Source organism: Bubalus kerabau, chromosome 4, assembly GCF_029407905.1.
Source record: "Bubalus kerabau isolate K-KA32 ecotype Philippines breed swamp buffalo chromosome 4, PCC_UOA_SB_1v2, whole genome shotgun sequence".
NCBI classification, from domain to species: Eukaryota; Metazoa; Chordata; class Mammalia; order Artiodactyla; family Bovidae; genus Bubalus; species Bubalus kerabau.
Window position 1 is genome coordinate 23,885,244 of NC_073627.1, and position 25,834 is coordinate 23,911,077.

A 25,834-nucleotide genomic window follows, 5' to 3' on the forward strand; every position below is an offset into this window, starting at 1 on the left:
TCATGTCTCCTTAGGCCCTCTTGATTGTGACAGGTTCCTAGACTTTTCTTATCTTCGATTTCCTAAACCTCAGTTTCCTCCTTACGTCTCCCTTAGTCAAGCAGTTGGCTGGGCCAGGAGATTCCGAGAGAACTGCCAGATTTTAGGGTGAAGGGGTGGGTGAGGTGTGTTCAACTGACAGAGACTCAGTGTCGCTTTGGAATATAGTTGTGGAAAGGAAAAGAACTCTGGGAAATCCGGGGTTTCGGAGGAAAAAAAAAGCCAGGAAAGAGAAAACCTATGGATGAATTATGCCACACCCGTGTTGTGCCTACTAACTAGCGGGCAATGAAAGGGTGTCAGAATTTGATTTAAATGCTAGGTCCACAGTGATGTCACTGGAAGAAACTTAATTGCGGTAGGCCTTTTGAGAGCCTTTCCCCCTAAGCTTCCTGAGTCTCCGAGATCCTCAGCTCCTACTCGGCTTTCCCTCAAGGAGAGAAACAATGCGGGCTGACTAGCTTCTCGTAGCTTCCGAGCTAGCTGAGTCCAAGGAACTGCAATTCCCAGAAGACATAGTGGTGTGACCGGTGCCTCGCTGCCTTCCTATTGGTTCATGTTTGTTACTGTCAGCCAATAGAAAGCTAGCTCTTTTATAAGTGCCAAAATGGCGACACCTAGGATCTAGAACTAGATTGTCCGGTAGGCTTAAATTTGGGGAGGTGATGGATGGAAAGGAAATAGGGAATTATAGTTTCAGGGTTGGGGAGGGTGGAGGAAGTGGTGGGGAGAAATTTGGATTTGGGGTAATAGTGGCTGAGGGACGCAGCCAGAGCTAAGGGCATATTTAGGCAACCGGAACTGGCTTAACCCCTTACTGCCCATTTATTCTTTGTATTAAGCACCTTTGACACTCTCTTCTTATTACGCTTGTTTAAAGAAGAATGGTTCAGGTGGGAATAACCTAATAGGATCCCTGTTTTGCCCCTTTCCCCTTTTTTTCCTTTCTAGTTATACTTCCCTTGAATCTTCCTATATCGACTCCATTCCATCTAAGTCTGCGCTCCATCCCCCATCCCCGCGCCTGGTTCTTTTCCTCAGAATCCCTTTCCCTTTCTCTAGCTTGATTTCTCCAACCTCAAGGCTGACTGCTACCGGCCCGGTCTCCTCAGAGTGAAATCATGAAGGTGGTGAACCTGAAGCAAGCCATTTTGCAAGCTTGGAAGGAGCGATGGAGTGACTACCAGTGGGCAGTCAACATGAAGAAATTCTTTCCCAAAGGAGCCACCTGGGACATTCTCAACCTAGCAGGTCTTAAGTGAAGTAGGAAGGAAGGATGGGAGGGCTAAACCCAGAAATGTTGTAACACTGAGTCTTCCTTTGTTATTCTCCTTGCAGAAGCACTCCTGGAGCAGGCCATGATTGGACCTTCCCCCAATCCTCTCATCCTGTCTTACCTGAAGTATGCCATTAGTTCCCAGGTAAACTCTTCTATCTATTCCAGGCAGGGTTTGAAGGTGAAAGGCTTGGAATACAGTTGTCAGCTCAAATTTTCAGGTGAATTTATTTGAACACATCATTTCCCTGAGCCTCAGTTTTCTTGTGAAAATAATAATACTCCATTGGTTATGATGAATATTACATTAATTTCTCTATCAATAAATACTCACATATGCCCTGGGGATTTAGCTGTGAACAAGGTCTAATTCCAGCGCACAGGTATTGTGAGTAATATAGGTATGTGAATAAGCAGTCAATCACAAGATGGGATTATGATATAGGACAGAGTACTATGGGAGTACATGGGAGGGATACCTAATCCCAGGTTGAGCAACCAGGGAGGAAGTGATGTTTAAACCAAGACTGGAGTGTTGAGTGGGAATTAGCCAAGGAGATTGATGAGAGTGCACAAAGCAGAGAGAGAAGAATATGCAATGGTTGGGAGACAAACATCACATGATATTTAGGAATTGAAAATAATGTGATATGGCTAGAGTAGGGTAGGCTTCCCTGGTGGCTCAGTGGTAAATAATCTGCCTGCCAAAGCAAGAGACACCGGTTCGAACCCTGGGTCAGGAAGATCTTCTGGAGAAGGAAATGGCAACCCACTACAACATTGTTGCCTGGGAAATCCCATGGACAGAGGAGCCTGGCGGGCTACAGTCTATGGGGTCTCAAAAGAGTTGGAACACCACCTAGCAACTAAACAATAACAATGGCTAAAATAGCAGTTTTGGCCTTAGAACATTTTATACTCTTAAAAATTGAGACTCCTGCAGAGCTTTTGTTTATATGTATTATATCTATTCGTATTTACCACTTTAGAAATTAAAAAATTAAAAAAATACTTATGTATTTAAAAGTAACAAAAAAGTAAACCCATTGTATATTAGTATACATAACGTTTTAATGAAAAAGTAACCATATTTTCCAAAACAAAATGAGTGAGGAAAGTGGCATTGTTTTACATGTTTGCAGATCTCTTTAATTCTGGCTTAATAGATTACAGCTGAATTCTCATAGCTGCTTCTGCATTCAGTTGTTACAGTAGGCTGTTTCAGCTGAAGAAAATCTGGCCTTGCACATCAGATATTTAGTTTGAAAAAGGAAGAATATTTTAATAATTCTTTCAGATAAATGTGGATATTCTGAAAGGTTTATTAAAATATTCTTCCCTTTTAATTAACCTTGAGTTTTAGTAACTTTGTATACCTGTGTCACTAACATCCAAAATAAGATAGACCATTTCCATTCTCCCAGAAAGTTTCTTTGTGCCCTTTCTAGTCCATCTTCCTATAACCACTAAATGTTTTCTATTCAGTTCAGTTTAGTTCAGTCACTCAGTCGTGTCCGACTCTTTCCGACCCCATGGACTGCAGCACACCAGGCCTCCCTGTCCATCATCAACTCCCCAAGTTTACTCAAACTCATGTTCATTGAGTTGGTGATGCCATCCAACCATCTCATCCTGTGTCGTCCCCTTCTTCTCTCACCTTTAATCTTTCCCAGCATCAGGGTCTTTTCAGATCAGTCAGTTCTTCGCATCAGGTGGCCAAAGTATTGGAGTTTCAGCTTCAGCACCTTTTTCTATACCCATAGATTAATATTGCCTGTATTTGGATTTCATAGAAATGAACTTGTATTTAGTATTAACTCTTAATGCTCTGTCTTCTTTTAACATAAATGTTGTTGAGCTTTATGTTATTGTATATGTCAGTAGTTCATCCTTTTTTAAATTTGCTGAGTAGTATTCCTCAGTTGGCACGTAGTTCTTATGCTTCCTCTTTCCTCTTGGCATCAAGTCTCATTTCCATGTTAGCACATATTCATCTACTTTGGTTTTTTCTGGCTGCGCTGGGTCTTCATTGTGGCATGCTGACTTTCTCTAGTTTTGGCTCTCAGGCTTCTCTAACTGCAGAGCACAGGCTCTTGAGCACCGTGACTCAGCAGTTGCAGGCTCTCTAGTTGTGGTTCACAGGCTTAGTTGCCCCTTGGCATGTGGGATCTTAGTTCCCCAGCCAGGGATCAAACCTGTGTCTCCTTCACTGGAAGGCAGACTCTTGACCACTGGACCACCACGGAAGTCCCTACCTTGTTCTTTTTAACTGCTGTGTACTGTTCCATATATACTTAATTTCAGTTCAGTTCAGTCACTCAGTCGTGTCTGACTCTTTGCAACCCCATGAATCGAAGCACGCCAGGCCTCCCTGTCCATCACCAACTCCCGGAGTTCACTCAAACTCACGTCCATTGAGTCAGTGATGCCATCCAGCCATCTCATCCTCTGTCGTCCCCTTCTCCTCCTGCCCCCAGTCCCTCCCAGCATCAGGGTCTTTTCCAGTGAGTCAACTCTTCGCATGAGGTGGCCAAAGTATTGAAGTTTCAGCTTTAGCATCAGTGCTTCCAATGAACACCCAGGACTGATCTCCTTTAGGATGGACTGGTTGGATCTCCTTGCAGTCCAAGGGACTCTCAAAAGTCTTCTCCAACACCACAGTTCAAACATCAATTCTTCCACGCTCAGCTTTCTTCACAGTCCAACTCTCACATCCATACATGACCACTGGAAAAACCATAGCCTTGACTAGACGGACCTTTGTTGGCAAAGTAATGTCTCTGCTTTTGAATATGCTATCTAGGTTGGTCATAACTTTCCTTCCAAGGAGTAAGCGTCCTTTAATTTCATAGCTGCAGTCATCATCTGCAGTGATTTTGGAGCCCCGAAAAATAAAGTCTGACACTGTTTCCACTGATTCCCCATCTATTTGCCATTAAGTGATGGGACCAGATGCCATGATCTTCGTTTTCTGAATGTTGAGCTTTAAGCCAACTTTTTCACTCTCCTCTTTCACTTTCATCAAGAGGCTTTTTAGTTGCTCTTCACTTTCTGCCGTAAGGGTGGTGTCATCTGTATATCTGAGGTCATTGATAATTCTCCCGGCAGTCTTGATTCCAGCTTGTGCTTCTTCCAGCCCAGCATTTCTCATGATGTACTCTGCATATAAGTTAAATAAGCTGGGTGACAATATACAGCCTTGACGTACTCCTTTTCCTATTTGGAACCAGTCTGTTGTTCCATGTCCAGTTCTAACTGTTGCTTCCTGACCTGCATATAGGTTTCTCAAGAGGCAGGTCAGGTGGTGGTGGTTTTAAATTTTTTACCATTGTAATCAGCATTTCATTGTATGTTCTTTTTTTTCATTGTATGTTCTTATACTTAATCTCTCTGCATATCTGTCACTGTTTCCCTAGAATAGATAAACAGAAATGGAATTGCTGGTTTGAAGAGTGCGCATGTGTTAAATTATAATAGATCCTGCAAATTGCCCTCAAAAGATGATTCTCTCAGTTTACACCTGCTCCCTAGTGCTTGAGAGTATTTCTCCACACCTTTTCCAGTGTTGAATCTTTTAACATTTTTTTTTCCAGAGAAACAAAAAATTACAACATATTATAAGATGTATTTCCACGATTGTGATGATGAGTGTATTTTTTCAAATGCTTACTGGCTCTTTGTATATATTCTGTGAATTAGTTATGAATTTCATTTGCCCAGTTTTTTATCATTAGTTTGTTTTCTGTATTTTTTAAGTAACAATTTTGTGTGTGTACGTAAGTGGTAAGTCGCTTTAGTCGTATTTGACTCTTTACAACCCCATGAACTGTAGCCCACCAGGCTCCTCGGTCCATGGGATTTCACGGGCAAGAAGACTAGAGTGGGTTGCCATTTCCTTCTCCAGGGAACCTTCCTGACCCAGGGTTCAAACCTGCATCTCCTGTTTAGCAGGCAAATTCTTTACCACTGAGAAACCTGGGAAGCCCATAAATCACATACCATACATTTTATGCATTTAAAGTGTACAGTTCACTGATTTTTAGTGAATTTAGAATTGTGCAACCGTTACTGCAGTCAACTCAGACCATTTTATCACCCCAAGAAGGATTCTTACTTACTGATTTTTGTGTCTTTTAATATGTTGTATCTTGTAATTATTGTCTGTTATTTATGTTTTAAATTTTCTTTCTATCGGTTTTTAAACTTGTTTTCCTTTCTTAGCATGCAGAATTTTATCATATTTTTTGCGGGAGTGCAGTGCCACGTGGCTTGCAGGATCTTAGTTCCCCAAACAGGAGTTAAACCCAGGCCCTTGGCAGTGAAAGTGGAGAGTCCTAACCCCTGGACCACCAGGGAGTTCCCTAGAATTTTAAAAATGTATTTGTTTTCAGATTTAATTGCCTTTTTTTCTCTATATGACTTTTGTCTTTCATAAGGGCTTCCCTACTCCAAGGATCAAAATATAATCTTTAATTTCTGCCACGACTTCACTTTGTTTAACCCATTTAGAATTTATTCTGATATGAGAAAGAGATCCAAATTTATTTATTTTTCTGAATAGATAGACAATTAGCTTAACAGCCTTAATTGAATAACACATTCTTTTTTATATCTTAAATTCTCTGATAGACGAGAGTCTATCTCTTGACATTCTAGTATATTTCATTAACATATTTGTCTTTTCTTGGACTGTTGCTTTACTATTTTAATTACTATACCTTTGAAGCATTTTTGATGCTTGTTAGGCAAGTGTTCCCTTAGTTGTTTTATTTTTCAGAAATTTCTTGGCTGTTTTCAGGCATTTTTCTTTTCCAGTCAGATTTTAGAATCAAGTTAAATTCTTAGAAAAGCCTATTGCATTTTGATTGGAGTTTCCTCGACTTCGTGAATTTGGGGAATTCGTAGGGTAATTTTGGAAAGATCACTCCAGTTGTAGTTTGAAGAATGAGTTGGAGAGAGGTAAGACAGAAGAAGGCAGAAAGACAGTTTAGTGTGGCTTTTTTTTTTTTTTTCCTGTAAAGGACCAGATAGTAAATACTTTCAGCTTAGCTGGCCGTATGGTCTCTGTTACCACTGTTCTATCCTTATTGCTCAGAAGCACATACTGGTGACATATAAATAAATGGATGAGGCTGTGCCCTGACATAACTTTATTTACCAAAAAAAGGTGATGAACCGGATTTAGCTTGCAAGCTGTCATTTTCTAGCCCCTGATTTCTGCTGTTGCAGTGATTTAGGTAAAAGATGATACTGGCTTAAACTTGAGAAGTGGCAGCAGAAAAAAAAAAAAAAACAGATGAATTCAGGAACAATTTAGAAAATGGTACTAAGAGGATTTGGTGATTAATTGGATGAAGGGTGTGCAGGAGAGGAAGAAGTGAAGGCTAGTGTCTCAGTTTCTGATTCAGATATCAGATGGCTGATGGGATCTCAGGAGACAGTGGGAGAAGAGCAGGACCATTGTCAGGGTTTGGTTGCAGGTGAGGGTGGAGATGCCTTATTTGATTCTGGCCTCATTTCATGGAAGGTGCCTCCAAGAGTAGACACTCAGTACGCAGTTGAGCATCAATGTTGGAGACGCAAAAGGAGAGGTGGATGCTGGAGTGGCAGTTTAGGAATTGTCAGCCACAGGTGACAATGGAAGCTATGGGCATGGATGAGATTTACCCAGAAAGAGCGTGCAGAGGGAACAAAGAAGTGACCCAAGCCATATTTCTAAGGAACTAGTCACATTTCAGGAACATACATAGGAAAATAATTCCTCATAGGCATCTGCAAAGAAGGGACCAGTGAGGAAAGAAGGAAAGCAAGAAGGTGTGATATTAAGAAAAGCCCAGGGGGACTTCTCTGGTGGTCCAGTGGTTAAGATTCTGAGCTTCCATTCCAGGGGGCACAGGTTCGATCCCTAGTCGGAGAACTGAGATCCCACATGCTGTGCAACGTGGCCAAGAAAAAAGAGGAAAAGAAAAGCCCAGGGAAGGGAGGGCGGAAGGATGAGGAGGTGTTTCCTGGTGTGAGATGCTGCTGAGAGGTCAGTGAGATCAGAACTGAGAAGTATCTATGGGGTTTGACAACAAGTTTGTTGATGAGCTTAATGAGAGATTCACGCAGTGGTGGTGAGGACAGAAGTGATTGGAGTGGGTCACGTTGAGAACGGAAGCTGGGGAGGGGAAGGGTAGAGAACCCTTATGACTGAAGAGAGCGTGGTGGTTAATTGGAAGTATATGGTCTGCGGGAGGTTCTTGTAAAAATAGAAGAATCTTGAGATATGTAAACTGATGGGAAAGGCAAGAGAGGGTGGAGGCTGAAGTGCCAGTGAGCGAGAAATAAATATATTTGAAAGACCTCCCTGACTTACAAAGTGCAGTGCAAAATTAGTAATTTTTCTCCCCTCAGAGTCAAGAGGCTCTTTGGTCCAGTGCTATCTATGCATGTAGAGGGCACTTAGGAGCAGTTGAGGGCGTTGAATATGAAGAAGAGAGAGGGGATTAGAGAGCAGCTGCAGGGTCCCTCTGGGCTGGCCAGGTGTGCTCTGGGCCTTGTAGATGGGCTCCAGCCTCGGGGGCTGGTGGTAGGTTAGAGCTTCTGTGTTGATAGATATATTAGGACTGGGATAGGTTATAAGTCCTGCTGTGAAAAACAGTTCACCATGTGGAAAGTATTTTTAGGTCTCTGAAGTAGCAGGGCTGTCTTGATACTGTTAGCAGAAATTGACCGAACAGAATTCTCAATTTGGAGACCATAAATTCATAGTAACTGATGGCATCCCTTAAACGTACAGATTTGGGAGTTTCCTCTTGTAGTTTGGGGTCAGTTTCCAGTGGGAATGTCCAGCTCCCCCTTCAGGTCGGTATCCAGCAAGGTTCAGCTCACTGCCAAGCTCTTGCTATGGGGACATCAGTTATAAATAAACACACGCTCGCCTGGAACGTTACAGTCATCCTGCCCAGGCAGGCTCCCAACTCTCTGGCCACCGTCAGACACCAACTGTGGCTTCACGGCATGACCCGCTGAGAGTGGCACTAAACACCCATTTGTGTGCTTAAGTCTTCTGTGTGTTTTGCTCCTCTTTATCCAAGAACACTGGTTAAAAAATGTCTGAACGGGGAGCAGCCTGTTCACGTGATGGAGAAATTATACATGGAAGGCATTGCCAAGCATGTAAAATTCACCATACTGAGTCACTGAGGGTGACTTAGCTTTCTTTTAAATCTTTGGAAATTTCTCTTCTTCTATGAGGCAGGTGATTAGCCTGACAGTTTCTATCATTGTATTCTGCTTTTTATTTTGATATATTTTGCTACTGATTTTGAGTGTAGAGTTGGAACTATTTTCTGTAGTCTTATTCATATTTGATTAGCATGCTATAATTATTTTTTTAAAAATACGACAACTTAAAAGCTGTCGGTAAAATTTGGTTTCATTCAGGCCAGATTATTTCTTTTGAACTACGTCTCCGATCTTATAATGGTGATAAGTAGGTTTTACTAATAGAAAATTGTGTTAAGGTGAAAGTTTTTTTAGAATGCTAGTTACTAGAATTCGTCAATTGAAAGCAGTAAAAACTTCCTGAGGACCTACTATGTGATAGTCCTTGGGCTAAGTTCTGGGGAAACATAAATTTTAACACTGTTTCTATTCTCAGGGAGCTCACTGTTCAGGTGGCATTTTGCAAAACATGCCTTGCAGTTATGTTAAATGAGATTCCTTGGTCAAATAAGTTGGAAAAGTATTGCTTGCCTCACCTCCAGTGATCTTAGAGATTTTCATTGTGTACAAGTTACACTAATGGGTAAGAGGAGTCCTAAAGAAAGCTCTTTACTGAAAGAACCCTTTACTTTATTTAAAGATAGCTCTTTGTGTGTTTATTTCAGAGTTTCTCAAACTCATATTACACACAAGCTCTGTGTGTAGATGTATAAAATTTCTTAACATCTTGAGGACCCTTTGGAGCAACATCTCCCAGTAGAACTTTCTACAATGATAAAAATATTCTACCGAGTGCAGCCAAATAAATAAATAAAAATACTAAAAAAATGTTCTATATCTGCACTGTCCAGTACAGTAGCCACTAGCCCCATGTGGCTGATGAGCACCTGAAATGAGGCTAGTATGACTAAGGAATTGCATCTGTAATGTTATTTAACTAATTTAAACAGCCATGTGTGGCTGGCTGGTAGCTTCCCTATTGGACAGTGTGGCTTTGGAAGCTACTTTGGGAAATACTGCTCTGAGAGTGTATCTTTACTTATTCATTCTGCAGACATTGTAGAATGAAGACATGTAGACTGTCTTCAAGGAGCTTCTAGTTTGGTGGGGCAGCAGGTGTCCACGGTGTCATGACGGGTCTAAGGGGATTGCTTAGAGCACTGAAGGGAGGGTTTCAGCTCTGATGTCCCAGAGGCGTCCTAGAGAATGAGTGTGTATAATGAAATTCACTACCAATTTCAAAGTGTAAATGCTACCTGTTCATTGAGGGACCAGTTTGTATGTCTCCAGTTCTTGTCCAAATAAAATCACTCTTGGTAGGAGTTATAGCAGTATCATGACCTCACGTGTTTCCATTCTTCTGCCCACCAGCAATCAGACCTTGAACTGAGTGGTGAACAGTGAGTGGCAGGTGGGCATGAAACACGGCCCCTTTGACTCCCCCAAACGATCCCCCCATTTATGCTGGTGCTGTCAGTCACAGTGAGTTTGACAGAAGCAGGGATGGGCACAGTGCCTGGTGTTACTGCCTGTCTTTGGGGCTTGTGGAAGGCCTCTTGAAGGGGTTGAGATTTTCAGATAGCTGCAGCAACTTTAAGTGTCAATGTTTGTTCCTCTCGATTGCACACACCAGTTGTTTGAACTTTATCTTTCTTCTTTCCCTCCAGATGGTGTCCTACTCCTCCGTTCTCACAGCTATCAGTAAGGTACGACCACAGCCGCTCACAGCCTGGGTGGGGGGCAGGGGACAGAGATATGGTGGTGGTATATGGGGCCCCACCTCCTTGACTGCTCTGATCACATGACCTCTGGGCCTGGACCATGAGCATGCGTACCTCTGGCTGGCATGGCCGCCTCCCATTAGAGAGTGGGGGATCATGGCAAGTGGGGGCTGGCAACTAGGAGCCAATTTCCAACACTGAAAGGATGTCGAGTGTGAATCTTGGGGTTGGAGGAAAGATGAGTGGGGCTCCTGAAGGTGCCAGCTGCCTCGTGGGAGACAGGGAGGTGGGGTGGCCAGGACACTCTTATCGCATCGCCTCTGTTCTCTCCACAGTTCGATGACTTTTCCCGGGACCTGTGTGTCCAGGCTTTGTTGGATATCATGGACATGTTTTGTGACCGACTGAGGTAATGGCAGGAGCGAGGGGCTTGCAACCTTCCAGCATTATCTGAGTGTAAAGGAGAAGCTCCTGGCATGCAGGCTCAAACCATCTCTGTGGGTTCCCACACTTGTCCCCCGCTTGCTCTTCTGCACCCACCCATCCCCATCTTTTTCTACTTACTCTCTTAGGGCTAATGCCTCTGCTCTATTTGGAGTAGCTCATTTGAAATCTTATCCGGTGGAGGCCGACAGGGCAGTCTTCCCCAGGACTTTGCTAGCTTCCCAAGTCTCTTCCCTAGTAAGGGAGGGTCAGGCACTCTGGGGAACATGGGTGTGGGTCGGATTTCAGCCTTTGGAGCGGAGACAGATTTTGCATCCTTTCCTGGTAGCTGTCACGGCAAAGCGGAGGAGTGCATCGGGCTGTGCCGGGCCCTGCTCAGCGCCCTCCACTGGCTGCTTCGCTGTACTGCAGCCTCTGCAGAGCGGCTCCGGGAGGGGCTGGAGGCTGGCACCCCAGCGGCCGGAGAGAAGCAGCTTGCTATGTGCCTGCAACGCTTGGAGAAGACTCTCAGCAGCACCAAGAACCGGGCCCTGCTCCATATCGCCAAACTGGAGGAGGCCTGTATGTCCCTGGTTCCTTGAGCCCCACCCGCCATCACTCCCATAGCCGGGTCTTTAATTGAGAGGGGAGAGGCAGGATGCCATCCCACTTTTTTCCAGGAGGATCTGAAATCATCCCACTTCCTTTTTTTTCTCCCCATAAGCATTGCATACATCCCAGGGACTTGGGCAGGGTGGCACCCGAGCCAATCAACCAACAGGTATTTACTGAGCATTATTGTATGCCCAGCACTGTGCCAGGTGCTGGGGGTGGGGGGTGGGGGGCTACCAAAGGAGCATGTGGCAGGGTCCCTGCCCTCGACGAGCCTACCTGCTAGTGGGGAGCAAGGCTAGTGTCTAGTATACATGGGAAAAAATGAGCAGACAAGACAAGCACACCATCCATCCTTGTGTTTGTCTCCATGTGTTTGTACTCATCCTCTGAAAGCAAATGACGTTTGTGTTTGAGTGTTGCCTAAAAGATCCCTTTAAATGCAGTACCAGTCTGCTGTCGGGCCTGTTGTGCCATTTGCCTCTCAACTCAAGTGCAGATATTAAATCCTGGAACCCTCCAGAGCTTGGGGATCAGACAGATCACCTGGTGGGAGGGAAGACGGGTATTGCTGGACATGGGGCCCAGAGACCACAGTCTTGCTGATGAGGCTTGGGATCACGGAAGGAACTCTTGTTCTTTGTAATAAGAGTGCTGGAATGGTTTACACCCAGATAGATCTTTAGGACCTGGTTGTAGAACGAGTTCTAGGATTCGTGTATTTATCACTTCTGAAAATACGGTTTACTGCCTGTGAGAAGTCCAGAAAGATGATCACTATGAAAAAATGGGCTCTGTGGACGGTTTCTTATCTATCTTGAGCACTTGATGAATGTTTACTGGCTGAAAAATGAATGAATTTTTGACTTAATTTTATTGGCTCTCAGGTCTTATCTTTTTCTTCTTTTTTTCCCCGCTATGCTACATGGAGGTTAATGGGCTAGTTGGTGCCATTATTCATCATTTGACCCTCTGGAAGTGTTAACTAGGATAAATGACTTACAATTAAGAGCTAAACTATACAGTGTAGACCATGAGTTCAGGCATTTAGGAGTAGGAGATCAGTGGGTTGGACCAGTTGGGTAAGTTGTTAAAGGAGCTGGGGCTTGAACAGTGACTTAAAGGGTAGTGAGAGTGTGAGAGGCAGAGGTGAGTGGAGGGGCTTTTCGGAGGGGCCCAGCGAGAGCAAAGGCCCAGATAGGGAGTGGCTGAACACAGAGGCTGTTTAGGAATCCAGCTTGACTGGGGTGGAGAGCAGTAGCCACTTGCAAGGCTGGCCCACTCTTGAAATGACTCAGGGTCACCTTCTTGTTCCGGCCACTGGACTCCAAGCCCACTGGGCCTCTCTCCGTCACTGCCTGTGTTCTGTCGTGCCTAGTCTCTGAAGTCAGCTGCGGGTGACCCCTAGAAGTCGGGCCTCTGGGAATCATTTCTAGTGATTTCATCATTAGTGCTCACCCCCCTTCTGGAAACAGTGCATGCTGCCCTCAGGTTCCCAGCCTCCATGCCATCCTTAGGGGAAGCCTCCCCACGTGGTTCTGTGGGCCCTGGGGTTTGGGGCCAGTCTCTCCCTCTCCTCGGGTTCCCATCCTCCTCCGCATTTCCTTCTCTCTGCCAGCCTCCTGGACGGCCATCGAGCATTGTCTCTTGAAGCTTGGAGAGATCCTGGCCAATCTCAGCAACCCCCAGCTCCGGGGCCAGGCTGAGCAGTGTGGCACGCTCATTAGGAGGTACCCGTGCTTGGGGTGACCCTGGGGAAGGGAGGGAGGGAAGGCCTTCGGGGTGGGAGGGCAGATGTGGCCCCTGGCCCCCACCCCTCTGCCCTCACCGCGCCCCCTGCACTCTGTCCCCTCAGCATCCCCACCATGCTGTCCGTGCACTCTGAGCAGCTGCACAAGACTGGCTTCCCCACAGTCCACGCGGTGGTCCTGCTCGAGGGCACCATGAACTTGACTGGCGAGACGCAGCCCCTGGTGGAGCAGCTGATGATGGTGAAACGCATGCAGGTGGGAGGCCGGGGTGGGTTCTCTGTCCCCACAGCGGGCTGGCCATGGCGGGCAGGAGGAAGGAGTCTTCTGGTCTTCTCTGGGAGATACAGGGTTTCTCCTGCTTTGTGGCAGATCATGGATCCCCATCGTGGTGGTTCTGTCCGGTGGAATGGCTCTGCCATCTCACCTGCTGTCCCTGGCTCTCACTCAGGAGTCAGGGAGGTGCCTATGCTGCCTGGCTCTGACCTGCCGGATCCCCAAGGGTCAGGAGACTGGAGTGGGATGGGCACCCTCTTCTTCCTCACCCTTGGGTCTTCCCACAGCATATCCCCACCCCGCTCTTCGTTCTGGAGATCTGGAAAGCCTGCTTTGTGGGGCTCATTGAGTCTCCTGAGGGCACAGGGGAGCTCAAGTGGACAGCTTTCACCTTCCTCAAGGTACCTGGGCTATGGAAGCCATAGAGCCAGTGTTGGGATGGTTCTCAGGAGGGTCGGCAACCCCCTGGACCTTTGCCCCAGGTTTCTCCCCTCCAGCTTCATCCCTAGCTTGCCAGGTCCCCATTGTCCAAAAGCCCCAAGGCTCTTCTGCCCGCTTGGCAGGCCTCTTCTGTGTCTTGGCACACAGGTGCCATGAGAGCAGTCCTCAGGTTAGCATGGGGCAGCTCTGGGAGCCCACTCTCACAAAGGGTACTTCCTCATTGAGCCGTGGAAGCGAGGCTCCCAGGTTCTGAGGCTGAGCGCTGGCATGTCTGATCTGGCTCTTAGAATGCTGTCACTCCCAGGGCAGGAGCGGCCCTGTCTCCACCCAGAGCAGGGGGACTGAGGGAGTGTGCCTTTCGTTCTGGGTGAGAGAGAGAGGAGATTGAGCTTCCTGTTTTTCTCCCGCCTCACCCTCCAGATTCCACAGGTTTTGGTGAAGTTGAAGAAATACTCCCATGGGGACAAGGTGAGTTAAAGAAATGAGATGGTGGAACTTCCCTGGTTGTCCAGCAGGTGAGATTCCACACTTCCAATGCAGGGGACCCAGGTTCAGTCCCCGGTCAGGGAACTAGATCCATGTGCTGTAACTAAGAGTTTGCATGCACCACTAAAGATCCCATGTGCTGCATGTAAGACCTGGCGCAATCAAATAAGAAAAAAAAAGAAATGGGGAGTGGGCATGGGAACAGGTGAATCCTTGGTTCAGCTCTGAGAAAAGGGCCAGGGAAGGGTCGCAGGGCCCGAGCTGGGCAGCAGTGCATTCTTGTGAGGAGGCAGGCTGGAGGCGGGGCCTTCCCTGAGCTTCTGTGCATCCACACACAGAAGGCAGCCAGGCCGCGCTGGAGGCGAGGGTGCCCGAAATGCCTGGGGCCGGAGTCCCAGGGCCAGGGCGCAGGACACTGACGCCCCATACTATTCCCGTTCGGTCACTGGAAGCCAGTGGTGGCCACAGCCGACTTATTGGCTACTGTACCCAGCAGTGTGTCCTTGTGAGCCTACAGTGCAGGCCGTGGGTGGAACGGAGGGCCTGGAAGCCAGGTGGCGATCTCTGGCTTTACTTTACTCTGGCAGGACTTTACTGAGGATGTCAATACAGCTTTCGAGTTCCTGCTGAAGCTCACACCGTTGCTGGACAAAGCCGACCAGCGCTGCAAGTACGAGGCCCCCGCTCACCTGGCTCTACTGGAAGGAGTTCTGGCTCTCCCCCTGCCCTTTGTGCCCGTCAGTGCCAGGGGACCGTCTGCTTGTTTGCTGCCCTTGGCAGGGGCAGGAGGCAGCCACTCCGTGGTTGCTGAGTGCCCGAGCCCCTCTGCCTTCCCTCAGGCGCTCACAGTGTTCGTCCTCCTAAACAAAGGAGGATGTCTGGCAGGGCCTCATTTCCCACCCCCGCTGCCCAGTAATCCCTGCAGCATGCCCCAGGGATGTTGTATCCCATCCCCCATGGTCTTTTTCCCTCACAGCTGTGACTGTACAAATTTCCTACTGCAAGAATGTAGCAAGCAGGGCCTTCTGTCTGAGGCCAGTATGAACAACCTCATGGCCAAGCGGTAAGTGGGAACTCCCTGGGCTGGCCCAAGGGCCCCTTGACCACCCGCCTAGTGTCCAGCCTGGGCCACTGGGTGCCTTTTCTTTCCTGTCTAGAGTTTGAGTGTGGGTGACAGGAACCATGCCAAGGGTTGCCAGGGACAAGAGACACTGATTTCTGCAGACCAGGGTTTTGCACTGTTAGGGTTTTAACTCTCATCCTCCTTTGCTTCTGAACTGGACTAGGGTATGTGTCAGGAATTATCTCTGTTCCTCTTACCTTCTCTGGACCAACTGGTCCTGGCTACAGCAAAGCAGATCGGGAGCACGCCCCTCAGCTGAAGTCAGACGAAAATGCCAACATCCAGCCCAACCCCGGGCTGATCCTCCGCGCGGAGCCCACAGTCACCAACATCCTGAAAGTGAGCTCGCCCATCCCTGGCCACCAGGGTCAGCCCTTCCCTCTTTCCAGGTTCCCTCTACTGCCAGATGAATAAGCAGGCCCCAGACCTCTCTCTCTTCTATTTTCTTTGGAAGCTGAGAAAGGAGGAAGGTGAGGGAAGTGTCCTGGAAACGAGTGTGTGTTGAGCATCGCCAGTCAGCCTGGCGCTGTGGTGGGTGCTTTGCTTGCTTATGTGGAAACAGTGCCGAGTCTCCCAGCAGAGAGACCCCAGTCTGGCTCACACTGACCCCACTGCCCTCACCCCAGTCTAGTTGAGAAGGGTGGATCTGAGAGCAGAGGATTCAAGGAACAGATTTCCAGCTTGGAGTCAGTTGTAGGGTAAATTGCAGGTCGTGGTCTCCCATAGAATGGAGACAGGCAGAGAAAGAAACTGTGGCTAGGCTGCATCTGGGAAGTTCAGTGTTCTCCAGGACCAGTGTCCTGTCTCGTCCCCAGACGATGGATGCAGACCACTCCAAGTCCCCGGAGGGGCTGCTGGGTGTCCTGGGCCACATGCTGTCTGGGAAGAGCCTGGACTTATTGCTGGCTGCTGCCGCTGCCACTGGAAAGCTGAAGTCTTTCGCCCGGAAATTCATCAAGTAAGGAAGGTCGAGCCCCTGACCAGGGTCTGGGAGGCATGTCCAAAGGAGGAGAGGGCAGAAGAAGGGCAAGGTCTCCCCAGAGATGCCAGGGCAGAGAGCATCCTAGCCGGAGACTGGGGAAGGGCTGGTTTTCTGAAGTGAAGAGTGTTTTGCTTTTCAGCCAAGGCTGGTGCAGAGGAGGTGTTTCGTGAGGCCTCGAGGTGTTGAACAGTGATGGGGAGAGATGGCTTTCATACCCACTTAATAATAAGGAGCTCTCACATTCTGCTGACCTTTTGGATTGACCTGGAATTTGATGTATAGAACATGGCTCCATTCAGCAAGCAGTTCTCTAGGGCTTGGAATCTTTTAAAAATAGAAAGAGTTCTTGTCTCTGTAGCAGTGGTGTTCCTTTTAAGTTGAACCCACAATTCAGACTCCAGTGATCGCCTCTGAGTGGGCAGAGCCCCCGACCCCAGCCTCTGCTCAGCCCTCGCCCTGGTTGATGCCACCTGTCTCCATTCCTTCCACAGTTTGAACGAATTCACGACACACCGCAGCGAAGAGAGCAGTAAGTCAGCTCTGCACACTGCAGACCCAGGGGCGCCGAAGGAGGGGTGCAGGGGGAGAGAACAGGGGAGGAAGAGGAAGCCTTTGCTCATCCTGGGGAGGCTGTGTGCTCCCCTGGGGATGGCTGGAGCTTTTGGGGAGCCTCAAAAGAGGGTCATGCTGGGAAAAACATTCTTCCCAGACCACCGTCTATCTCTCTCCATCAGCATAATGATTTGGTCAGGTGTTGTGGGGGAAGGAGGGTTTAGGAGTCTTTGGTTCCAAGGAAGGGATGATGTTCCAATTGAAACTCAAGAAAAGGATTCTGAGCCTCAGAGCTTTGAAGGAGCCACTCGTTCCCTGACCTTCCTTGAAGTAGTTCCTGAGCCCCTGGCAACCCAGCCAAGGCCTTCGGGCCCGTGCCTGAGGCCACGGGGTCAGCCTTCTCATCCTTCACAGCCAAGGCGGCCTCGGTTCGAGCCTTGCTCTTTGACATCTCCTTCCTCATGCTGTGCCACGTGGCCCAGACCTATGGCTCAGAGGTGAGTGAGGGGGAGCGGTCAGGATTGGGGCACCAAGTGGATACAAAGGAAACATAAACAACCAATAACTTTTCCCACCTCACCCCTGCCCCCTGTCTGTGTCCCAGGCCAGTTAGTTCTGGTGGCAGAAATCAGGTGCCAGCGCCCCGAGTCAGTAGATGCTCCCTTGTCATGGCCTGAGTGCCACATGCACCACCAGGTGGCAGCAGAGCCCCTGTCTTCCTCCCTTAGACCAGTTAGTCCCCGGTTCCTTAGGCTGGGAAAGGGGAGGCCAGTGGGCAGGACACGAGGTCCACGAGGCGCTGCTGCGCCCCCACCCCTCCTTTCTCAGGTGATCCTGTCCGAGTCGAACACAGGAGGGGAGGTGTTCTTCTTTGAGACCTGGATGCAGACGTGCATGCCCGAGGAGGGCAAAATCCTGAACCCCGATCACCCTTGCTTCCGGCCTGACTCCACCAAAGTGGAGTCCCTGGTGGCTCTGCTCAACAACTCCTCAGAGATAAAGCTCGTGTCAGTGGCTGGGCGCCTGCTCCCTGGGTGCTGGTGGGGGCAGGCTTGGACCCTCTCCCTCAGCCCAGCTCACGCCCACCCCCTGCCCCATGGTGATGTTTTCTCCTGCCCCCACCCCCATGTAGGCAGATGAAGTGGCACGAAGCTTGTCTCAACATTTCAGCAGCCATCCTGGAAATCCTCAACGCCTGGGAGAATGGGGTGCTAGCCTTCGAGTCCATCCAGGTAGCCCCCCTTTTCAGCAGCCTTCCCTCTTCCCTAAGGCACAGCCAGTCTTTAATAGTTTGCTACATCTCATAAAAACAAAACGACCCTTCCTCCAGGAGCCTGTGTGTGGGCATTGGCCTCCCCTGTAGTCATAGTCTTAGCTACCCCCTCTCACCAGGTGACTTTAGGGAAATCAAACTTGTGGTGAAAAGAGGCGTGGACGTGGCCCCAGACCCCACTGCTCTGCTGAGTTGTTCACGGAGGCCGGGGCAAGTGATGGCCAGGGAGGGGGCGAGAGGCCCCAGTCACTCTTTTTCCCTCGCCCAGAAAATCACAGATAATATCAAGGGGAAGGTATGCAGTCTGGCAGTGTGCGCTGTGGCTTGGCTCGTGGCCCACGTGCGGATGCTGGGACTGGACGAGCGTGAGAAGTCGCTGCAGATGATCCGCCAGCTGGCAGGGCCACTGTACAGCGAGAACACCCTGCAGTTCTACAACGAGAGGTCAGTGGCCTGTCCCCTCCCTTCTTGAACTCTGCAGGTCTGTTGTGAGAAGTCAGCCCCTCCAGTAACCACTCTTCCTCCTCTTCTCTCTCCCTCTTTTGAAAAATCATTTTTTTATTGATTTAGGCTACACTAGATAAATTGGGTCTTCGTTGAGGTGCACAGGCTTTCTCTAGTGGCGGCGAGCAGGCGCCACTCTCTAGTTGTGGTTTGAGGGCTTCTCACCTCAGTAGCTTCTCTTGTGGCACGCACGGGCTTAGTCTCTCATGACATGTGGAATCTCCCTACACTAGGGATCAAACCCGTGTCCCCTGCACTGGCGGGTGGATTCTTAACCACTGCACCAGCAGGGAAGTTCCGCCTCTGCTCATACCTCCCCAGACATTCCACTCGCCTGCTCACTCACGTTCTCAATCACATCTTCACTCACTGACTCAGCAGTGCTCGTGTGTGTCTTCATGCTGGGCGTGTTTATAATCCAGCATCTGTGTTTATAATCCAGCATCTGCTGTGTGTGTGCCGAACTCCAAACCCCAAACGGCCAGGATTCCTGCCCTCAGCGAGCTTGAGTGCCAGGGGACTCGCTGGTGGGAACAGGGCTTGTCTTAGCTCTGTCCCTCTCTAGGAGCTGTAGAGCCCCTCTATAGTGTACAGGCTGTGGGCCTGTCCACCGCCTCCCTACCCTGCCCCCACCCCCATCTTCTGTGACTTTTTCTTCCCTGGACTTTTCAGAGACTTGAAAGACCTCACTAGCAACTTCAGCTATGTTGAGTTCAAGGGGTGTGTGTTTGTTTACTCATCCAGTAAGCTTTTTTAAAACATTGTGGTAAAAAAATACATAATCTAAAATTTACCACCTTAGCCATTTTTAAGATAACAGCTCATTTTTATTTTTTTGTGACTCTGCTGAGCCTTTGTTGCTGCACATGGGCTTTCTCTAGTTGTGGTGAGCTGGGACTACTCTTCATTGTAGTGCATGGACTTCTCATCGTGGTGGCCACTCGTTGTGGAGTGCGGACTATGAAGGGCGTGTGGGCTCAGTTGTGACTCTCAGGCCCTAGAGTCTGTAAGGCTTCAGTAGCTGTGGCGCACAGGCTTTCTTACGCTGAGACATGTGGAATCTTCCCAGCCCAAGGATCGAACCTGTGTCCCCTGTACTGGTGGGTGGATTCTCCACTGTACCACCAGGTCCAGCGGTACGGTTCAGTAGTGTGTTAAGTATATTCACATTGTTGAGAAACATCTCTAGAATGCTTTCATCTTGTAACTCTGAGCCTGGACCAACAACACCCCTTCCTGTCCTTCCCCCAGCCCCTGGACCCATTACACACCACCCCTTCCTGTCCTTCCCCAAGCACCTGGACCCATTACACACCACCCCTTCCTGTCCTTCCCCAAGCACCTGGCAGCCACCATCCTAGCTTCTGTTTCTGTGCATTTGACTACTTTAGATCCCCCATGTAAGTGGAATCATATCATGTTTACCTTTTGGTGGCGGGCATATCTCACTTTGTGTAATGTTCCTCAAAGTTCAGCCACATCATGGCACGTGTCAGGACTTGCTTGCTTTTTTAAGGCTGGATGACATTCCATTGTATGTATATGTTGTATTTTGCTTATCTGTTCCTCATCTGATGAACACGTGGGTTTCTTCCACTTCTTGGCTGTTGTGACTAGTGCTGCTACGAATGTGGGCTTACACCAAACCTTAAGTTATGAGTGATGACCCACAAGGTAGCCATCAGAATGTCTTTTAGGGGAAAAAATGGAAACACAGCTGACATGAGATCTGGAGGGTCTTTTCCCCTGCCTCCTTCTCTGTTCCTCCCCTCCTTCCTCATCCTCCTCCCACAAATCAGGGGCTGTTTTCTTTGATATAATTAATTCTGAGCACCCTCACTGCTGTCTGGGAAATCTGTGGCTCCATCCTGCAGGTGGGAAAAGTGGCCACGAAAGTCATGGTGACTTTCCCAGAGCCACGCAGTGTTCCCTGAACAGTTAGCTCTCAGGCCCAGGCCTGCATTCACCATCAGGGACTCCTGTCATGAGGAAATTCCTGGATGTACTTATATTTGCCCGGCTACCAAGGGCCGGGAAGAGTCTTGTGGGGCAGCCCTTGGGCCCCTGTCCTGGAAGTAACAGTTTACTCTGGGAGGAAGCCAAGGCCGGGTGGGGAACCCCCCTCAAGCACTCAGCCGAGGGAAGTGATTGTATTTATCAATATTGACGCCAGAGGATTGGCAGGCCTGGGCCTGGAGGGTGGGGGAAATTGGAGGGAGAGACTGAGAGAGAAAAAGGATGAATATGTTGCTGAAATGACCTGAGAGGCAAGTGCCCCACCGACCCCCCATAGGCTCGGTGCTGGCACAGGGCTGGTGGGGTCACATCTGCTCGGGGTTTGCAACTTCCTCTTGTCCCCTCCCTCCCTCAGCACAGAATGGGGCTGATTCCCCGGTTCGTGGTTCCGTAACCCTATCCTGGGAGGAGTGGGGCCTGGATGTTTCCGCCCCGACTCTCACCCTGGCTGTTGAACCTGCACCGCTGGCCCTCTCTCCCTCCCCCGCAGGGTGGTGATCATGAGCTCCATCCTGGAGCACATGTGTGCCGACGTGCTGCAGCAGACCGCCACGCAGATTAAGTTCCCCTCCACGGGCATGGACACCATGCCCTACTGGAACCTGCTGCCCCCCAAGCGGCCCATCAAGGAGGTGCTGACGGACATATTTGCTAAGGTGCTGGAGAAGGGATGGGTGGACAGCCGCTCCATCCACATCTTTGACACCCTGCTGCACATGGGTGGTGTCTACTGGTTCTGCAACAATCTGATTAAGGTACGGGAGTGCTGGGGGTGGGCTGTGGGAGCAGGCATCCTCAGACTGCCAGAGACAGGCCTGATGGGACTGAGCTAGGTCTGGTTGTCTGGCTCCCCAACCCCCAGCCTGGCGAATCCCAGCTCGAGAAGGTTCCTTGGGCTCCAGAGGCCAGTCCTCGCCTGGGGCACTCCTGGGCTCTGAGGGGAGCTGTGGGATGTCATTACCCTGTGTTGTGGGCCCTCAGCTCCTGGGTCCCCCTCCCCTGCCCCCCAGGAGCTGTTGAAGGAGACACGGAAGGAGCACACACTGCGGGCAGTGGAGTTGCTGTACTCCATCTTCTGTCTGGACATGCAGCAGGTGACCCTGGTCCTGCTGGGCCACATCCTGCCAGGCCTGCTCACTGACTCTTCCAAGTGGCACAGCCTCATGGACCCCCCTGGCACCGCTCTCGCCAAGTAGGGTTCCGTGTGGAGCCTCCAGTCCCCCAGCCCGGTGTTGGGCGCCCCACCTGGGCCCCACCCCGGAAGCTGGACTGTGGGGAAGCCCTGTCGGGTGGGGCCTGGTCAGCGGGCACAGAAGCCCCCTTTGATTTCCCCCCCATCTCCTGGACCCCTTTACCAGGCTGGCCGTCTGGTGTGCCCTGAGTTCCTACTCCTCCCACAAGGGGCAGGCATCCTCCCGCCAAAAGAAGAGACATCGGGAAGACATTGAGGTATGAGGGCACCCCTTCCCATTCCCTTGCCCACATATGTATGCTGAGCCTTTCTTTGAAAGAGGCGCCTTCCTGGGCACAGGCAGCCAGGCATGGCCCCTGCCCCTGGGCCACTGTGTTGGGTGACTGTGTGGGAGGGTTTCTCCCTAGGGTGGTGGGAGGGTGGCGAGAGGGAAGGTCCCCCTCCGGAGATACTGCCTGTGGCCTGTAGGGACTTGACTCCCAGCTGAGTTCCAGCCACCTTCCTCATCCTGGGAGATGTCAGGGTGCAGAGGTGGTGACGTGACTCCTCTGCCCCCCAGGATTACATCAGCCTCTTCCCCTTGGATGACATGCAGCCCTCGAAGCTGATGCGCCTGCTGAGCTCCAATGAGGAAGATGCAAATATCCTTTCGAGTCCCAGTGAGTGTGTGGACAGGGCCAGGTGGCCGCTTCCTTTCCGGGAGCTCACGCCTGCAGAGAGGCTCTCTGCTCCCTCTGGCTGGCCCAAAGGGGCATGGTGGGCGTTTTCCCCACTCTGCCCCCTCCGGCTGCTCAGTTTCCCACCCTGGAGACACTGGAGGCTGCTGTGATCTCTCCCTCAGGGTTGGCACTCTCCTACCCAGATCCCAGCCCAGCCCAGGGTGCACAGCTGACCCCTCCCCACCCCTCGGCCCCAGTGAGTTCACTGCCTCAGGCACAGACTGTGCCCTTGACTCAGCCCTGACCTTCCTTCCCCTGAAATGGGCCCTGAGGCCTGGAGCAGCCTGGGCTGGGGCTGGACTGCTCCCCACTCTTCCTGTCAGGAGAACAGCCCTCCCCCACCTGCTTTCCTAGATGTCCTCACGCCTCCCTGCCAAGGGGTCTCCTGTGGCATTTAGTTTTTCCTGTTTCCAGAGGTTTCTCCTGAGGCTGGGGGTTATCTGGGGCCTTGAGGGATTAGGGGACCAGTGTGCTTAAGGAGAGGAAAGGTGAAGGGTCTGCCACGCACAGACCCCTTGGCTAGTTAGTTGGCTAGTGACTCTTGGCTAGTTAATTAGCAAATCTTAGCCTCTGCTTCTTTGTCTGTAAAATGGAGATGTGAGGATTTATCGGTTTCACCTGTGTACAGCCTGCAGCTTGGTGCCTGGTGGTGCTGACCTAACGTTAGTTCTTCTCTCTTATCTGCTTGTGCCGGTGTCTGTATTTGGGGCCCATGTAACTGGACCCAAGGACCTTCTCTGGGTGGGCCCTCCACTCCTGAGGGGTGAGAGCTTCCCCTGGGACAGTGGTTTTGATTACAAGAAGCCATTTCCTCTATGCTCCCTCATTTGTCCCCACAGCCGACCGGTCCATGAGCAGCTCCTTGTCGGCCTCCCAGCTCCACACAGTCAACATGAGAGATCCACTGAACCGAGTTCTGGGTGAGGCCTCCCACCCCGGTTCCTGAACCTCGTCTCCTCTGCCTCATTCCCTTCCTCACCTCTGGCCCATCTCCCCTGAGTGCCAGCTCTCCTGTCTCCCCCAGGCCCCCATCGAGTCCTCTGGCTCGCCCTCAGCTTTCATAAGTACTTTTTCTCTTTGATGTCCCCATTTTGGGGACACCCTTGGCACTTCTTTCTTCTTCCAGAATCTGACTGCTTCCCAAGCCCTTCTCATGGGATTCTTCTCCTTCCCCCCTCTTTGCCACATAGCCAACCTGTTCCTGCTCATTTCCTCCATCCTGGGCTCTCGGACCGCCGGCCCCCACACGCAGTTCGTGCAGTGGTTCATGGAAGAGTGTGTGGACTGCCTGGAGCAGGGCAGCCGAGGCAGCATCCTGCAGTTCATGCCCTTCACCACCGTGAGTGCCCCCCGCCCCCGGCCCAGCCAGGCCCCGTCTAGCTCAGAGCGGGTCAGCAAGTCTCAGGAGAGCTCAGGGTCCAGTGGCCAGTGGGAAGGGCTTGTTCCCCCAGGCATCGTGCCCACCACCGCCTGGCTCAGCAGCTGTCTGTCTGACAGGTATCGGAACTGGTGAAGGTGTCGGCCATGTCCAGCCCCAAGGTAGTTCTGGCCATCACGGACCTCAGCCTGCCCCTGGGCCGCCAGGTAGCCGCCAAAGCCATCGCCGCCCTCTGAGGGGCTTGGCGTGGCCACGGGGGCTGGCGGGAGGGTTCCAGCCCCGCGCTCCTCTGAAGGGAACGCGCAGAATGATGAGCCATCGTTGCTCACATGCACATGACGTAGCCTCCCCTGGTCAGTTTCCAGATCTTCCCCTGGTCCTGACTTCTGATCTCTAAGACGGCTCCCAGTTTCTTTCATAATTTCCTGTCCCCGCTGCCAGTACCTTCTGTGCATGAGCAGCCGGCTTCCTTCACTCAGAGCAGGCTCGCTTCAACACCCCCCACCTCACCCCCACCCGCCTGCTTGTCGCCTTCCAAGAGTGGATTTGCCTCCGAGGAGCTTTACGGGTGTGGGGGGGTGTGTGTGTTTGTGTATATATGTATATATATTTTTTTACATGAGGTGTGTTTGCCTCCTCTCAGTTGTAAATAAAGGCTTCGTGGATCCCTTTATAGTCATTGGTGCCCGTGTCTGGCGCGGGTGGAGAGCGCTGTCTTCTCCTTGGCCCCGTGCAGTCTGGTGGTAGAGGAGGCAGGCGAGGAGTTCAGGGGAGGGCTGGGCTCAGCTTCCCGTGTTTGTCCACTCGGTAGGGGCAGGGCAGGGCACAGGAGCAGCTTCCCTTCCTCATACCTGCCAGCTGCCTCCGCCTGCTCGCAGAGTCTGATTTACTCTGCAAAGGGAGAGGTTTTGGCTGAGGCCCCGCTGGTGCTGGGGTAGGGTGTCTTGTTCGTTCTGATGTTTCCCAGCCCTTCGAAGCCCCACCCAGAGTCTCACTGGCCCGGAGCTTCCTCTCCGGAGGAGGACTGACTTGGGGGATGAGGGGTGAGGCGGGCTGAGGGACCACGGGGGTGAGGGCAGGAGCTCTGTTTAACCCTTCCTTGCCTGTGTCACACATCTCCAAGCCCTGGCTTCTTCAGGACCAACCAAGGGGTAGGGGGGCACCCTGAGCTGCACAGCTGGGGATTCTAGCCCTCTCAGCCCGACCCTGCTTCTGAGGAGCCAGTGGGGAAGGGGAGTGGGAGGTGACTCGAGCCAAGGATGGGAATCTTGGGAGGGGGCCCGGGGACTGGTTGGCTGTCTGGGTGTTCTGGGTCTGCTGGCAGCAGCCCAGAAGCACATGTGCGTCCTTGGCCGAGAGGTTTGCCTCGGACCTGTGCTGTGAAGCGGCCCCTCCATTCTCCCCAGATGTGAGTTCAGGCTGTGGGCTCCCTGCCAGGTCAGAAGCAGAGCTCAACGAGGGAGAGAAGTGCAGAGCCTGGAATTTGGGGTTGGATCCAAGCTGTCGCCCTGACCCTGGTCTGTAAAAGGCCGTTCATAATCCTATCTTTACGGGCAGCTGTGAGCACAGGAGGGTGAAGGTTTATGGAAGGTGGTAGACTGAAGCGAATACTAAATCTTCCCTTGCATCAGGCCCATGTCCATCTGTGTCTGGACTGTTGAGCGCCCCCAGCCCACTCTCCTCTCCCGGTACCGCTGACCTATCTGCTTCCTGTTCACCCGCTAGGCCGTGGCTCCACGAGGGCAGGGACCACGCCTGCCTCATTACCGCTATGCCCCAGCACCCGGCCTGGCGTCTATACCAAGTGGGTGCCAAGGAATGACCGCACCTCCTCTTCCCTCCCTCGGGCCTCGCCCGCCATTCA

General features: G+C 50.7%; 1 protein-coding gene and 1 non-coding gene across 7 annotated transcripts; both read left to right on the top strand.

Moving 5' to 3' along the window:
* Positions 1-628: 628 nt before the first annotated feature.
* On the top strand, positions 629-24,641 carry MED24 (mediator complex subunit 24). Of its 6 annotated transcripts, none has more exons than XM_055575964.1 (28): positions 629-681; positions 1,102-1,290; positions 1,378-1,460; positions 10,192-10,230; positions 10,581-10,654; positions 11,018-11,250; positions 11,393-11,449; positions 12,899-13,010; positions 13,136-13,286; positions 13,592-13,705; positions 14,166-14,213; positions 14,819-14,901; positions 15,208-15,294; positions 15,582-15,693; positions 16,170-16,312; positions 16,828-16,865; positions 17,303-17,385; positions 17,717-17,895; positions 18,021-18,120; positions 18,430-18,605; positions 21,172-21,436; positions 21,692-21,873; positions 22,040-22,130; positions 22,433-22,532; positions 23,432-23,512; positions 23,783-23,931; positions 24,090-24,176; positions 24,329-24,641. In XM_055575964.1, exons 2-28 carry the CDS (start codon positions 1,161-1,163, stop codon positions 24,365-24,367), a joined length of 3,036 nt encoding a protein of 1,011 aa, XP_055431939.1. In that variant the 5' UTR covers positions 629-681; positions 1,102-1,160; the 3' UTR covers positions 24,368-24,641. The 6 variants fall into 6 exon arrangements, with proteins under 6 accessions (XP_055431939.1, XP_055431938.1, XP_055431936.1 ...); XM_055575963.1 differs by lacking the exon at positions 629-681 and adding an exon at positions 702-932; XM_055575961.1 differs by lacking the exon at positions 629-681 and adding an exon at positions 702-932 and having other exon boundaries at positions 1,152-1,290.
* On the top strand, positions 17,120-17,223 carry LOC129651969 (small nucleolar RNA SNORD124). The gene has a single exon (XR_008714458.1). It is a non-coding gene; the product is annotated as a small nucleolar RNA SNORD124 (small nucleolar RNA).
* Positions 24,642-25,834: the final 1,193 nt, after the last annotated feature.